The sequence below is a fragment of the Lampris incognitus genome, chromosome 12 (assembly GCF_029633865.1).
Source record: "Lampris incognitus isolate fLamInc1 chromosome 12, fLamInc1.hap2, whole genome shotgun sequence".
NCBI lineage: Eukaryota > Metazoa > Chordata > Actinopteri > Lampriformes > Lampridae > Lampris > Lampris incognitus.
Genome location: NC_079222.1, coordinates 51,129,290 through 51,145,426, shown reverse-complemented (window position 1 = coordinate 51,145,426; position 16,137 = coordinate 51,129,290). Strand labels below are relative to the sequence as shown.

General features: G+C 45.6%; 1 protein-coding gene across 1 annotated transcript in view; it reads left to right on the top strand.

The window, feature by feature from the left end:
• The window catches only part of grk3 (G protein-coupled receptor kinase 3), a 160,212-nt gene that overhangs the window by 142,134 nt on the left and 1,941 nt on the right, over positions 1-16,137 (top strand). The window contains exons 18-20 of the mRNA XM_056290885.1: positions 5,621-5,783; positions 9,442-9,578; positions 15,938-16,051. Coding sequence (XP_056146860.1) covers positions 5,621-5,783; positions 9,442-9,578; positions 15,938-16,051 — 414 coding nt within the window. The remainder of the gene's footprint in view (positions 1-5,620; positions 5,784-9,441; positions 9,579-15,937; positions 16,052-16,137) is intronic.

Here is a 16,137-nt window from a genome sequence, read left to right as displayed (position 1 = left end):
AAGCGATTTCACATTGACACACACACACTACAAGAATACAACAATTATGGCGGCTGCAGAAAAGACAGCAGGTGGTGAGTTGCCGGAGCTAACGCGGACTTACGTCTGTGTGTTTTGCGTGTGTGTGTATGTGATGACGTCATGAACGATGCGTCGACGTTACCTCGACTTTATTGATAGAAGCGTCGACTTGAAAAAATCAGAAGTCGTGCAACCCCTAGTGCCTTATAGGAGTCAAACGCACCAGGGCTTTACACTGCAGTTTTTTTGTTTTAGGAGCACATGTACCCCAAAGCTAAATATTTGGCTGTTTCATCCAGTCAGTGTAAGAAACTCAAAAAATACTGGGACAAGTTTTGCCTCCTTCGACAACAATGTGATTAAGAGTTCAACTAAAAACTAGCTATCAGCTAGGGCTGGGCAGTATTTCAGTGTTATTATCATCTGTCACTGGAGTTGTGTTGGGATGACATTTGGATATTATGATATTGTAATACACAGTTTTGGTGTCTAAATTGAAATGAGGTCTGAATATTTGGAGTATTGTTATTCTACTTAACAAACCGTACAATATCATGAACTCCAGTTTCTTTCTTAAATATGGTAATTTGCACCTGTAAGCGGGTATCATGGTATTTATCAGTACTGTTAAAAATTGACTATGATTATTGTGATAATATTTTTCATATTGTCATAATATTTTTCATATACCCAGAATGCGCCGGCGCGTCTGGTCTTCAACCAACCCAAAACAGCACATGTCACTCCACTGTTCATATCCTTCCACTGGCTCCCAGTTGCTGCCCACATCAAATTCAAAACCTTGATGCAAACTTACAAAACAGTAACTAAAATGGCTCCCGCCTACCTGAACTCCCTCATTCAGGTCTACACTCAGTCCCACTCACTACACTCTGCCAGTGAGAGGTGCCTGGCACTTCCACCACAACAGGGCCACTAGCCAGACTCTTCTCTTCTGTAGTTCTCCGGTGGTGGAACGAGTTACCAAACTCCATTCGAGCCGCTGAGTCCCTCTCCATCTTTAAGAAGAAGCTAAAGACCCAGCTCTTTCTCCAACACTTCCACACCTGATAGTATTAATAATAATAATAATTTTTAAAAAAAGATGCATTTCCTTTGTGCACTGCCTGTTGACACCTATGTCCTATCAGACTTGAACCTAGTTTGTTGGCTCTTACTTGTGTTGCCGCCTCCTGACGAGATCCTTGCTTGTGTTGTTTTAACTCTCAGATGTACGTCGCTCTGGTTAAAAGCATCTGCTAAATTAAATGTAACATTGTGAAACAATATAATAAAATGTGAAATTTACATAGTAACAAACATCCTATAACTTGTTGAGATAACAACAGACTCGTGAAAAGGACATTAGACAACTGAATTCATGAACCTTTTTCCATTTAGTTTGAAGTGCACACCAGCCCAGAAAACTTCTTAGCTCAGTGCTTTCAACAGAATCATCCCACAATGATAACGTAACTTTGACAAAAAATAATTTCAATTTATGGTCATTAAAAACAATGTGCAGGCACATGTGTAAACGAAATGAGGGCCGCCGCGGCTTCTCCAAACAGTGCAAGACAGACATAGACAAACACAGCAAACAGAGTATAAGATATACACACATGAAGACCAAAAGCTAAAAATCAGTTAAAAAAAGAAAAGAAAAACAAAGCACAGGTATAAAAATATTTACAGACATTCAGTGGGTAGCCAGGTTCAGGTGAGTAACATCTATGAGAAAGAAGCTGTTTTTGAGCCTGGTAGTGCGGGCTCTGAGGCTCCTGTAGCGCCTCCCAGAGCGCAGGAGGGAGAACAGTCCATGGTTGGGGTGGGTGGGATCTGCCCTGGGATCGAAGGGGTCTGAGCATCAGACCCCTTCGAAGGCAGCGTTTGTGATAAATGTCTTCTATGGCTGGGAGCTGGGTACCGGTGATATGCTGGGCCGCCTTGACGACCCGCTGCAGAGCTTTCTGGTCTACAGAGGTGCAGCTGCCATACCACACTGAGATGCAGATGGTCAGGATGCTCTCTATGGTGCAGTGGTAGAAGTTGGTGAGAATTTTGGGGGATAGACGGGCGCTTCTCAGCCTCCTCAGGAAATGCAGGCGTTGTTGGGCCTTTTTCACAAGAGCCTGGGTGTTTGATGTCCAGGAGAGGTCCTCGCTGATGTGGACTCCAAGGAATTTAAGCTGGAGATACGCTCCACTTCCACCCCATTGATGTGTATGGAGAAGTGGCTGCAGCTTCTAGACCTCCTGAAGTCCACAATCGGCTCCTTCGTCTTCTGCACATTGTGGACAAGATTGCTGGGAGTGCACCATGATGTCAGGTGCTGAATCTCGCCCCTGTAGGCTGTCTTGTCATTGTTGGTGATACGGCCTATGACTGTGGTGTCATCCGCATACTTAACTATTACATTTAAAGGGTGAGTTGGCAGGCAGTCATGGGTAAGAGGGAGAAAAGGAGGGGGCTAAGAACACAGCCTTGAGGGGCACCTGTACTGAGGGTCAGGGTGGAGGAGATTTGGTCACCTAATCTAACAGACTGAGGTCTGTTGGTCAGGAAGTCCAGGGTCCAGTTACAGAGGAAGTGGTTGAGGCCACGGCAGTTGCTACAAGCCATCCGGTCCTTGTATAACCAAAGTGAGAGCTGTGTCCGCGTTCTCGGCACAAAGTCAAACCTGTTTTCGGTGGGTGTCGGACTCTGCCAAGGTTTTCATTTGTCTCCGAATCTGTTGGTGATATTCATGGACAGGATCTCAAGGCGCAGCCAAGGTGAGGAGTATGTCCATTTTGGGAACCTCAGAATTGCATCTCTGCTCTTCGCAGACGATGTGGTTTTGTTGGTTTCATCAGAACGTGACCTCTAGTGTGCACTGGGGCGGTTTGCAACTGAGTGTGAAATAGCTGGAATGAGAGTCAGCACCTCCAAGTCTGAGGCCACGGTTCTCTACTGGAAAATGGTGGATTGCTCCCTTCAGGATGGAGATGAGTTGTTGCCTCAAGTGAAGGAGTTCAAGTATCTCGGGGTCTTGTTCACGAGTTGGGGTAGGATGGAGCGGGAGATTGACAGGCGGATTGGTGCGGCGTCAGCAGTAATGCGGACGGTGTACCAGACCGTTGTGCTAAAGAGGGAGCTGAGCCAGAAGGCAAAACTCTCAATTTACCAGTTAATCTTCATTCCAACCCTCACCTATGGTCATGAGCTCTGGGTAGTCAAAGGGTGAAATCGCGGGTACAAGTGGCTGAAATTAGTTTCCTCCATAGGGTGTCTGGGCTCAGCCGTAGAGATAGGGTGAGGAGCCCGGACATCTGGAGGGAGCTCGGAGTAGAGACGCTGCTCCTTCGTGTCGAAAGGAGCCAGTTGATATGGTTTGGGCATCTGATTATGATGCCTTCTGGGTGCCTTCCTTTGGAGGTTTTCCAGGCATGTCCAACTGGCAGGAGACCCCGGGGTAGACCCAGAACTCGCTTAAGAGACTACATGTCCAATTTGGCCTGGGAACACTTTGGGATCCCCCAGGAGGAGCTGGAGGGCATTGCTGGAGAGAGGGACATCTGGAGTGCCCTACTTAGCTTGCTGCCACTGTGACCCAACCCTGAAGTGGCTGAAGATGAGACGAGACGAGATGAGACGAGATGAGATGATAGGCTCCATGTAGAGTTGAAGGCAACTCTTCCCTGTCAGCAATGTAATTTTATGTTCCCATCAATGGATCAGTTAGTTATGATTGGAATTTCTATAGCGCTGTTCTGTGAAACCATCCGAACCTGGAACCTTGCCTGGTTGACTGCTCATGAGGGCACTCATTATTTCACCTTTGTTGGTTTATCTAATAGAGCTTTATTTGTCTCAAGTAATGGGCAGTTTACATGTGTGTCAGAAAAGTTCAGACTGTGGTCTGTGTTCTCACTCTGAGGTCTACAGTTGTTCATGAAAATCTTTAAAGCGTTCAGTTATCTCCTGTAGGTTTCATGTCATTGTACAGTCTGGGTTCTTTAGTTGTTGAATGCTTGTATTGGACAATTTGTCTTTTCAGTTGCTAAGGCAAGTTTGTGACCTTTATTGCCTAATTCATGGTAGTTATGCCTTCTTTTCAAAGATGCTCTCTCTACTTTTCTTGTGTACGACTTGTTGGTTTCTGTTCCTGTTAAACTATTAATACACTCCTGCGGATCTGGTTTGAAAGTGTACTTTCCCCATTTTAATTTCAATTCTGGTTTCTTCAAATGCTTACATGACACCTTTTTCACCAAGAGGTGATAGATAGTACCTGTCATCTCAGGACAGGAGAACCACAGACAACAGAAGTGTGTCTCAATGTTGTTGTTTTTTCTTGATGTTGCATTTATTTGCAGTGACATGATACACGTTACAGCTGCCCAGCTCTTAAAGTAGAATTGCCACGTTCAGTTTCAGTGGAGCAGGTGTGGCAATGGTGACATTTTCAGGAGGCAGGATTTGCCACCCATCCATCCATCCATTAGCAAACTGCTTATCCTGCTCTCAGGGTCATGGGGGATACTGGAGCCTATGCTAGCAGTTATTGGGCGGCAGGCGGGGAGACACCCTGGACAGGCTGCCAGGCCATCACAGGGCCTGGCGGCCTGTGATGGCCTGGCGATTCGCCATCATTGCGTACAGTTGCATGAAAGATCGACAAGATTTGCAGAAATTCTCTCTGCATATACTCTTACAACAGCCTTCTCCCACCAATCCTTACTGTGCACTGTCACCCAATATCTTGGCATCGTACAGAGTGGCATCAGAGTTATCTCACTGACCACTAACATCGTGGAGGGCCAACGTAATAGCTGTAAATGTTGGCCTCAACATTTCCTCGAACATGTACAGATGGCTATACATGCCTATACGTTACAGCAGACCTCCACGTTTAGCCCTCAGAAGAATGTCTTGAATCACAGTATTGTGAAGTATTTGCATGAGAGTAGTCAGGAGGGTAATATTACTTTCAATACTGCCATGTGGGTAGCATTTTTAATTTTTATTGTTTTTCTGTTTTTTTTGTTGTTTTTTTTACCATTACGTTTTATCTCTGCACTTTCATGTTATTTTTATTTTCAAGTAATTTATTCTGTTTTCATTAATCATTACATTCTTTTTATCTGTTTACTTTGTAAAGTGCATTGCATCAAATTTTTCTCTATGAAAGGGGCTATAGAAATGTGTTACCCCATCATGAAAATGTAGCTTGACTGATTAAGTGGTTGACTGATATTTCAAAAATAGGACGGAAATGTGCACCTAGGGTAAGACGGATGGTGCACCATGGAGAAGAGGATATTTTGTCCTCTTATTTAGGCTATAATACATTGCGTGTGAACGAGAATATAAATAGATTGTCCTCAACTCGTGTAAACAGCTTTAAGTGGGTTATTATCTTATTTGGAATAAAGACATTAACCAGGTTATTGTGTGCATGTAAGCATGGCTGCAGTCACTGGAACATGTCAGTTCACAGAAGCTTTTTTTTCCCCCATGGGATGATCTTGTCAGTCTGTATTTACACAATGTCCACATGTACAAGCTCTGTCAAGGTCCCAGCATCCCACCCTCTCTCTTTCCATGTGTTGTGTAGCTGTTGGACAGCGACCAGGAGCTCTATAAGAACTTCCCTCTGGTGATATCGGAGCGCTGGCAGCAGGAGGTGGCAGAGACCGTGTACGAGGCCGTCAACTCAGACACTGACAAGAACGAGGCTCGCAAGAGGGCCAAGAACAAGCAGCTTGGCCATGAAGAGGGTAAGAACTTAACTTCTGATGCACTATAATGACCCAGATTCCTGTCTAGTCGCATCACTCGTATTAGCATCATGTATTAATAACAAATTAATAAATAATAATTCATTAATAATTTATACATTAATAATTATTAATAAATTAACAATGCATGCCCACAGACAAAACCATATGCGGCACGAACAGATTGGTTCAAAGGTTCAGTTCCTCACTGACTCGCTCCTTTGTCCTGTATTTTGGCGGGAATGTCCGTTTGACGATGGGGTAAAGCAGAGTCAGTAAGTTTGATGATGGGGTAACGCAGAGTCAGTAAGTTTGATGATGGGGTAACGCAGTCAGTAAGTTTGATGATGGGGTAACGCAGAGTCAGTAAGTTTGATGATGGGGTAAAGCAGAGTCAGTAAGTTTGATGATTGGGTAACAGAGTAAGTAAGTTTGATGATGGGGTAACACAGAGTCAGTAAGTTTGATGATGGGGTAACGCAGCGTCAGTAAGTTTGATGATGGGGTAACGCAGAGTTAGTAAGTTTGATGATGGGGTAATGCAGAGTCAGTAAGTTTGATGATGGGGTAACAGAGTCAGTAAGTTTGATGATGGGGTAACGCAGCGTCAGTAAGTTTGATGATGGGGTAACGCAGTGTCAGTAAGTTTGATAATGAGGTAACGCAGAGTCAGTAAGTTTGATGATGGGGTAATGCAGAGTCAGTAAGTTTGATGATTGGGTAACAGAGTAAGTAAGTTTGAGGATGGGGTAACACAGAGTTAGTAAGTTTGATGATGGGGTAACGCAGCATCAGTAAGTTTGACGATGGGGTAATGCAGAGTCAGTAAGTTTGATGATTGGGTAACAGAGTAAGTAAGTTTGATGATGGGGTAACACAGAGTCAGTAAGTTTGATGATGGGGTAACACAGAGTCAGTAAGTTTGATGATGGGGTAACACAGAGTCAGTAAGTTTGATGATGGGGTAACGCAGAGTCAGTAAGTTTGGAGTCTACACAGAGTGTGGTTGAGTTTCTGTGAGGAGAATTTGGTGCCAGCCAGTGTCCAGGGAAATAAGAGAATGGCGAACACATGGGAAGAATTCTGGCCCTATTATCAGTGTCTGCCATGCTCTATACAAGAAGAACAAAGCTTCACTGTACATATGTTTCATGTTACATTCATATCACTGAAAAGTTGTTTGCCATTAATTCAAGATAAAGAACTGAGCATATTTGCGTGCTATTTAAAAAAAGAACTGAGCCCAATTCAAAAAACAAGATCATGAAAGAAATGCAAAGTAAGGGAGTGCTGCTTACCACTTGTGGCAACTCCAACTTATGAAATATTGAAAATTAGAAAGTGGTTATTAAAAGCCATCTTACATGAAGTGCCTCTCCAAAAAATGACAGGAAAATGCAAAAGATTCAGAGGGGATGTTGTCACATCAAATGCGAATTTAGAACATTTGAGCCAGAATTCCTAGAACGTTTCACACCACGCACGGTAAGAAGGACAAGATGGATTCATCATCATCTAATGAGGATGACTCGGTACTACTATCCATCCATCCAAACTGCTGATCCTGCTCTCAGGCTCGCGGGATGCGGGAGACTATCCCAGCAGTCACTAAAACAAAAAACAGAAAAGTGATTTTGATGCCTCCAGTTTTGGAGGGGTGCAATGAAAATGCGGAGCGCTACTGTCTGGTCCAAGAGCCCAAACTCTACCATGGCCACTTCAGGCAGAATGTCGACATGACAGTTAGTTTGTATAGGTTTTCTTCTTTTTATTTCTTTCTGTTGTCTTTTACCCTGTGTGGGCTTTATGAAAGAGTGCCACCTGATGGCAGATGTAAACTGACCCGATCCACCGTTCTGCCACGTGGAAGAATTGGTTGAACCCAGGAGATCAACATTTCCCTCGGCTTTGAAGCCAATGGGCATTTCAACCTGCAGGGGGCGACAAAATTTCTTCATAGACTGCCATTATAATTTGCAGAACTTTCTAATTACAATGTTTTTGGTTTCCATTCAGCATCTAAAATCAAGATAAATAACCATAGATTCAGTAATGAAAAGCAAACAGTCCTGTGTTGCCTAGAAATACCCTAAATTACACACACTGATTTGTGTGTCGGCATTTTTTCACCATATATATATGTGTGTGTGTGTGTGTGTGTGTGTGTGTGTGTAATTTACCATAATACCTCATCCCAAGGAACAGTGTTAAGAGTGAATTACCTAAGTCTCCCAAATCTACTCGTAGATGTGTTTTATCTAACATTACTATACACACATAGTTGTGTCCATTTGTGTACATATTTTTCCTCATAAAAAGTGTACATCATGGATCAGAATATTTCATCAATATTTTTTCTTGGAAATTTTGGAAAATATTAAATGTAATTTTAATTTTTTGGATAACTCTGCAAACCTTTGAAATCTTACACGCAGTTACTCATCCACACATCTGTGTCTGGAGTTCTCAGTATCGTTAACAGTTGCAGTTGAAAATGTTGTGCGGTTGCTTTTTTTCCGTTTTTGTTTTTTGTATACAGTTATGAACACTATCAGAATGATGAATGATGATTAATCTCCATGCAGCTGGAGTTCTGCTATGCTTTAATTCAAATACAGGTCGCCTTTATGAGTTTAAAAATTTCACAAACATTTTCAGGTGAGAAACCTGACCTACACCCAGACAGCCCCATCAAACTCATACACAATATGTTATGTGTATATATATATATATATATATATATATATACATATATATATATATATATAAAATCAACACGGATACAGGAAAAAGATTTTAATACAATGCAGCCTTAAGCCGCCACGTGTGGTCATTGGTAGACAAGAGTATCAGTTATTCTGTCTCTTGGAAAATCCTTACAAAGAGCAGTACATATTCAGTTAGGGGTAAAGGATGTGACCTGTGCTTGGCAGAGAAGTATTTTACTATTTGCAGACCTGATATGTCCACCTTGAGTAATAGAAACGAATTGGTCACCAGTTGTAGACACCAAAAAACATATATCTCCTTTGTAACTGTAAGTAAAACGTCTTTATTATCACCCCTCCCCCCATTAGATGATACACATATGACATTTATTAGGTTTTTTTATATTTTTTAATATTTTAACTACCTGTCCATCCAACTGTGCCCCAACACCACCCCACTATATAATTCACATAAGGGACCTTGTTATATTTGTAATGTAGGCCATTTCAACAGCGCCCTGGCCCCTAAAAGCTTTTCAAAACAAGCCCCAGTCCCATTGGTTGTTTTCTACCCCTCCATTGGTTGCTGTGCATCATAAGTACCTACCCCATTGGCTGTTATAGGTTGAATGTTTCCCCGTCTGATTGGTCGCTGTCCAACCGAAATTAGGGGCGTGGCACTGGGCAACGTAAACTGTATGATTCTTTGTTGAACCACATTAGCGGCTGATGAGTGCGAGACGCATGACGCAGGCCTGTACTGCAGTGTATTAAAATCTGTTTTCCTGTATCCATGTTGATATTCCCCTCCTCATTAGTTGAGCACTACAAACACCATTGATGGTTTCGGAAAAAAACGCTCTATATAGATATATACTATGTACAGTATATAACATGTCACATGACATGTAGTTATAGACTTGCTAACAGATTATTTGTCATGTTGCCAGACTACGCCTTGGGAAAAGATTGTATAATGCACGGCTACATGCTGAAGCTTGGGAATCCTTTCCTGACCCAGTGGCAACGCCGATACTTTTACCTGTTTCCCAATCGTGTGGAATGGAGGGGAGAGGGGGAGTCACGGGTAGGTTACACCACACCTCACACAGGTCATTTTGCTCAGCATGCATGTACATGTGTGACTGTTTCATGCCTGCAGATGTGTGACTGTTTCATGCCTGCAGATGTGTGACTGTCATGCCTGCAGATGTGTGACTGTCATGCCTGCAGATGCCTACAGATGTGTGACTGTGTCATGCCTACAGATGTGTGACTGTGTCATACCTGCAGATGTGTGACTGTGTCATACCTGCAGATGTGTGACTGTGTCATGCCTGCAGATGTGTGACTGTGTCATACCTGCAGATGTGTGACTGTGTCATACCTGCAGATGTGTGACTGTGTCATACCTGCAGATGTGTGACTGTGTCATACCTGCAGATGTGTGACTGTGTCATGCCTGCAGATGTGTGACTGTGTCATGCCTGCAGATGTGTGACTGTGTCATGCCTGCAGATGTGTGACTGTGTCATACCTGCAAATGTGTGACTGTCATACCTGCAGATGTGTGACTGTTTCATGCCTACAGATGTGTGACTGTGTCATGCCTGCAGATGTGTGACTGTGTCATACCTGCAGATGTGTGACTGTCATACCTGCAGATGTGTGACTGTTTCATGCCTACAGATGTGTGACTGTGTCATGCCTGCAGATGTGTGACTGTATGGTGAGTGCAGATGTGTGACTGTGTCATGCCTGCAGATGTGTGACTGTGTCATGCCTGCAGATGTGTGACTGTGTCATACCTGCAGATGTGTGACTGTGTCATGCCTGCAGATGTGTGACTGTGTCATACCTGCAGATGTGTGACTGTGTCATGCCTGCAGATGTGTGACTGTGTCATACCTGCAGATGTGTGACTGTGTCATGCCTGCAGATGTGTGACTGTTTGGTGAGTGCTGGTGTGTGACTGTTTGGTGAGTGCAGATGTGTGACTGTTTGGTGAGTGCAGATGTGTGACTGATTGGTGAGTGCAGGTGTGTGACTGTTTGGTGAGTGCAGTTGTGTGACTGTTTGGTGAGTGCTGGTGTGTGACTGTTTGGTGAGTGCAGTTGTGTGACTGTTTGGTGAGTGCTGGTGTGTGACTGTTTGGTGAGTGCAGTTGTGTGACTGTTTGGTGAGTGCTGGTGTGTGACTGTTTGGTGAGTGCAGTTGTGTGACTGTTTGGTGAGTGCTGGTGTGTGACTGTTTGGTGAGTGCAGATGTGTGACTGTTTGGTGAGTGCAGATGTGTGACTGGTGAGTGCAGGTGTGTGACTGTTTGGTGAGTGCAGATGTGTGACTGTTTGGTGAGTGCTGGTGTGTGACTGTTTGGTGAGTGCAGATGTGTGACTGTTTAGTGAGTGCAGATGTGTGACTGTTTGGTGAGTGCAGATGTGTGACTGTTTGGTGAGTGCAGATGTGTGACTGTTTGGTGAGTGCAGATGTGTGACTGTTTAGTGAGTGCAGTTGTGTGACTGTTTGGTGAGTGCTGGTGTGTGACTGTTAGGTGAGTGCAGATGTGTGACTGTTTGGTGAGTGCAGTTGTGTGACTGTTTAGTGAGTGCTGGTGTGTGACTGTTTAGTGAGTGCAGGTGTGTGACTGTTTAGTGAGTGCAGTTGTGTGACTGTTTAGTGAGTGCAGTTGTGTGACTGTTTAGTGAGTGCTGGTGTGTGACTGTTTAGTGAGTGCAGGTGTGTGACTGTTTAGTGAGTGCTGGTGTGTGACTGTTTGGTGAGTGCAGTTGTGTGACTGTTTAGTGAGTGCTGGTGTGTGACTGTTTAGTGAGTGCAGGTGTGTGACTGTTTAGTGAGTGCAGTTGTGTGACTGTTTGGTGAGTGCTTGGGTGGAAGTGGGAGTGCATACTGAGTGTTATGTCCATTTGTTAGACTGTGAATGAAGGTGTTGTGTTTGTGTGTCCTGACTCTACACTGTAGGAGAAGTGGCTTAAACATTTTAAAAAGTGTAAGCATACGGTGAGTGTTACAGCCAGTGCCTGCTGGTCTTTGCTGTACCCCCAACGTGTCAGCTACCTCACATCCATCTTCACTCGGCGTAGTGGGTCAACTGTGTGCAGCTGTTTAGAGCAGTAGTGTAACTGCCCTGCCCCAGACGCTCTAGTGCGCTGCTTTCCTCACCCCCCCCCCTCCCCCCCCAACTCGCTGCTTGTGAAGACAACCTGTGTGAGGAGCCTTCAGCCCTCTTTACCCCTGGCCTTAACATGCGTCTTGGGAGATCCCCTCACAAGTGGACATCTCTTTTTTCTGTTCTGTTTGCTTGTTTTTTTGGGGGGGGGGGTTTCCCCCCTTTTTCTCCCCAATTGTACTTGGCCAATTACCCCACTCTTCCGAGCCGACCCGGTCTCTGCTGCTCCACCCCCTCTGCTGATCCGGGGAGGGCTGCAGACTACCACCTGCCTCCTCCCATACATGTGGAGTCACCAGCCGCTTCTCTTCACCTGACAGTGAGGAGTTTCACCAGGGGGACGTAGCACATGGGAGGATCACGCTATTCCCCCCAGTTCCCCCTCCCCCCTGAACAGGTGCCCTGACCGACCAGAGGAGGCGCTAGTGCAGCGACCAGGACACATACCCACATCCGGCTTCCTCCTGCAGACAGAACCAATTGTGTCTGTAGGGACGGCCGACCAAGCCGGAGGTAACATGGGGATTCGAACTGGCGATCCCTGTGTTGGAAGGCAACGGAATAGACCGCCACGCTAATGTGTCCCAGGCCACCTCCGATGTGGCCTGAGCATTCGGATCTCAAGACGCTTTGAGGACAGCTGTACTTTTTAGAGCTGTCCCCTTGTGATCCGATCAGCCAGAACACACGTTAATGTGTGGAGCTGTCCCCTTGTGATCCGATCAGCCAGAACACATGTTAATGTGTGGAGCTGTCCCCTTGTGATCCGATCAGCCAGAACACATGTTAATGTTTGGAGCTGTCCACTTGTGATCCGATCAGCCAGAACACACGTTAATGTTTGGAGCTGTCCACTTGTGATCCGATCAGCCAGAACACATGTTAATGTTTGGAGATTGTCCACTTATGATCCGATCAGCCAGAACACATGTTAATGTTTGGAGCTGTCCACTTGTGATCCGATCAGCCAGAACACACGTTAATGTTTGGAGCTGTCCCCTTGTGATCCGATCAGCCAGAACACACGTTAATGTTCGGAGCTGTCCCCTTGTGATCCGATCAGCCAGAACACATGTTAATGTTTAGAGCTGTCCACTTGTGATCCGATCAGCCAGAACACATGTTAATGTGTGGAGCTGTCCACTTGTGATCCGATCAGCCAGAACACATGTTAATGTGTGGAGCTGTCCAGTTATGATCCGATCAGCCAGAACACACGTTAATGTTTGGAGCTGTCCCCTTGTGATCCGATCAGCCAGAACACACGTTAATGTTTGGAGCTGTCCACTTGTGATCCGATCAGCCAGAACACATGTTAATGTTTAGAGCTGTCCACTTGTGATCCGATCAGCCAGAACACATGTTAATGTGTGGAGCTGTCCACTTGTGATCCGATCAGCCAGAACACACGTTAATGTTCGGAGCTGTCCCCTTGTGATCCGATCAGCCAGAACACACGTTAATGTTTGGAGCTGTCCAGTTATGATCCGATCAGCCAGAACACATGTTAATGTGTGGAGCTGTCCACTTGTGATCCGATCAGCCAGAACACATGTTAATGTGTGGAGCTGTCCACTTGTGATCCGATCAGCCAGAACACATGTTAATGTGTGGAGCTGTCCAGTTATGATCCGATCAGCCAGAACACACGTTAATGTTTGGAGCTGTCCCCTTGTGATCCGATCAGCCAGAACACACGTTAATGTTTGGAGCTGTCCACTTGTGATCCGATCAGCCAGAACACATGTTAATGTTTAGAGCTGTCCACTTGTGATCCGATCAGCCAGAACACATGTTAATGTGTGGAGCTGTCCACTTGTGATCCGATCAGCCAGAACACATGTTAATGTGTGGAGCTGTCCAGTTATGATCCGATCAGCCAGAACACACGTTAATGTTTGGAGCTGTCCCCTTGTGATCCGATCAGCCAGAACACATGTTAATGTTTGGAGCTGTCCACTTGTGATCCGATCAGCCAGAACACACGTTAATGTTCGGAGCTGTCCCCTTGTGATCCGATCAGCCAGAACACACGTTAATGTTTGGAGCTGTCCAGTTATGATCCGATCAGCCAGAACACACGTTAATGTTTGGGGCTGTCCACTTGTGATCCGATCAGCCAGAACACACGTTAATGTTTGGAGCTGTCCCCTTGTGATCCGATCAGCCAGAACACATGTTAATGTGTGGAGCTGTCCCCTTGTGATCCGATCAGCCAGAACACACGTTAATGTGTGGAGCTGTCCACTTGTGATCCGATCAGCCGGAACACACGTTAATGTGTGGAGCTGTCCCCTTGTGATCCGATCAGCCAGAACACACGTTAATGTGTGGAGCTGTCCCCTTGTGATCCGATCAGCCAGAACACACGTTAATGTTCGGAGCTGTCCCCTTGTGATCCGATCAGCCAGAACACACGTTAATGTTTGGAGCTGTCCAGTTATGATCCGATCAGCCAGAACACACGTTAATGTTTGGGGCTGTCCACTTGTGATCCGATCAGCCAGAACACACGTTAATGTTTGGAGCTGTCCCCTTGTGATCCGATCAGCCAGAACACATGTTAATGTGTGGAGCTGTCCCCTTGTGATCCGATCAGCCAGAACACACGTTAATGTGTGGAGCTGTCCACTTGTGATCCGATCAGCCGGAACACACGTTAATGTGTGGAGCTGTCCCCTTGTGATCCGATCAGCCAGAACACACGTTAATGTGTGGAGCTGTCCCCTTGTGATCCGATCAGCCAGAACACACGTTAATGTTCGGAGCTGTCCCCTTGTGATCCGATCAGCCAGAACACACGTTAATGTTTGGAGCTGTCCAGTTATGATCCGATCAGCCAGAACACACGTTAATGTTTGGGGCTGTCCACTTGTGATCCGATCAGCCAGAACACACGTTAATGTTTGGAGCTGTCCACTTGTGATCCGATCAGCCAGAACACATGTTAATGTTTAGAGCTGTCCACTTGTGATCCGATCAGCCAGAACACACGTTAATGTTTGGAGCTGTCCACTTGTGATCCGATCAGCCAGAACACACGTTAATGTGTGGAGCTGTCCACTTGTGATCCGATCAGCCAGAACACACGTTAATGTGTGGAGCTGTCCACTTGTGATCCGATCAGCCAGAACACACGTTAATGTTTGGAGCTGTCCACTTGTGATCCGATCAGCCAGAACACACGTTAATGTGTGGAGCTGTCCACTTGTGATCCGATCAGCCAGAACACATGTTAATGTTTGGAGCTGTCCCCTTGTGATCCGATCAGCCAGAACACATGTTAATGTTTAGAGCTGTCCACTTGTGATCCGATCAGCCAGAACACACGTTAATGTTTGGAGCTGTCCACTTGTGATCCGATCAGCCAGAACACACGTTAATGTGTGGAGCTGTCCACTTGTGATCCGATCAGCCAGAACACACGTTAATGTGTGGAGCTGTCCCCTTGTGATCCGATCAGCCAGAACACACGTTAATGTGTGGAGCTGTCCACTTGTGATCCGATCAGCCAGAACACACGTTAATGTGTGGAGCTGTCCCCTTGTGATCCGATCAGCCAGAACACATGTTAATGTGTGGAGCTGTCCACTTGTGATCCGATCAGCCAGAACACACGTTAATGTGTGGAGCTGTCCCCTTGTGATCCGATCAGCCAGAACACATGTTAATGTGTGGAGCTGTCCACTTGTGATCCGATCAGCCAGAACACATGTTAATGTGTGGAGCTGTCCACTTGTGATCCGATCAGCCAGAACACACGTTAATGTTTGGATCTGTCCACTTGTGATCCGATCAGCCAGAACACATGTTAATGTGTGGAGCTGTCCCCTTGTGATCCGATCAGCCAGAACACATGTTAATGTGTGGAGCTGTCCCCTTGTGATCCGATCAGCCAGAACACACGTTAATGTTTGGAGCTGTCCACTTGTGATCCGATCAGCCAGAACACACGTTAATGTGTGGAGCTGTCCACTTGTGATCCGATCAGCCAGAACACATGTTAATGTTTAGAGCTGTCCACTTGTGATCCGATCAGCCAGAACACATGTTAATGCCAGGTGTAAACAGCCTATAACTCGCTAGCTTAGTTGTGAGCTCTGCACAGTGAGGATGACCTCCCTCAAACTGCTGACAGACAGCAGTTTTCCCAAAGGGCGATGGTCAGTCAGCGGTTGTCTCTACTCCAGTGTTGGATGGTACATCATGAGGTTTCAGCTGGGTTTCGGCGGTTTCTGACTAGTCGCCTGTGCTTCACAGCAAAACCTGCTGACAATGGAACAGATTGTGACGGTGGAAGAGACGCAGATAAAAGACAAGAAGTGCATCCTGCTGCGCATCAAGGGTGGGAAGCAGTTTGTGCTGCAGTGCGAGGTGAGTCTGCCATCCAGCTGCTCCATGTTACTCTGCTGCCCAGCTTTACTCTCTGTGTGTCATTCAGGCGGTAACGTCTTTCTGTC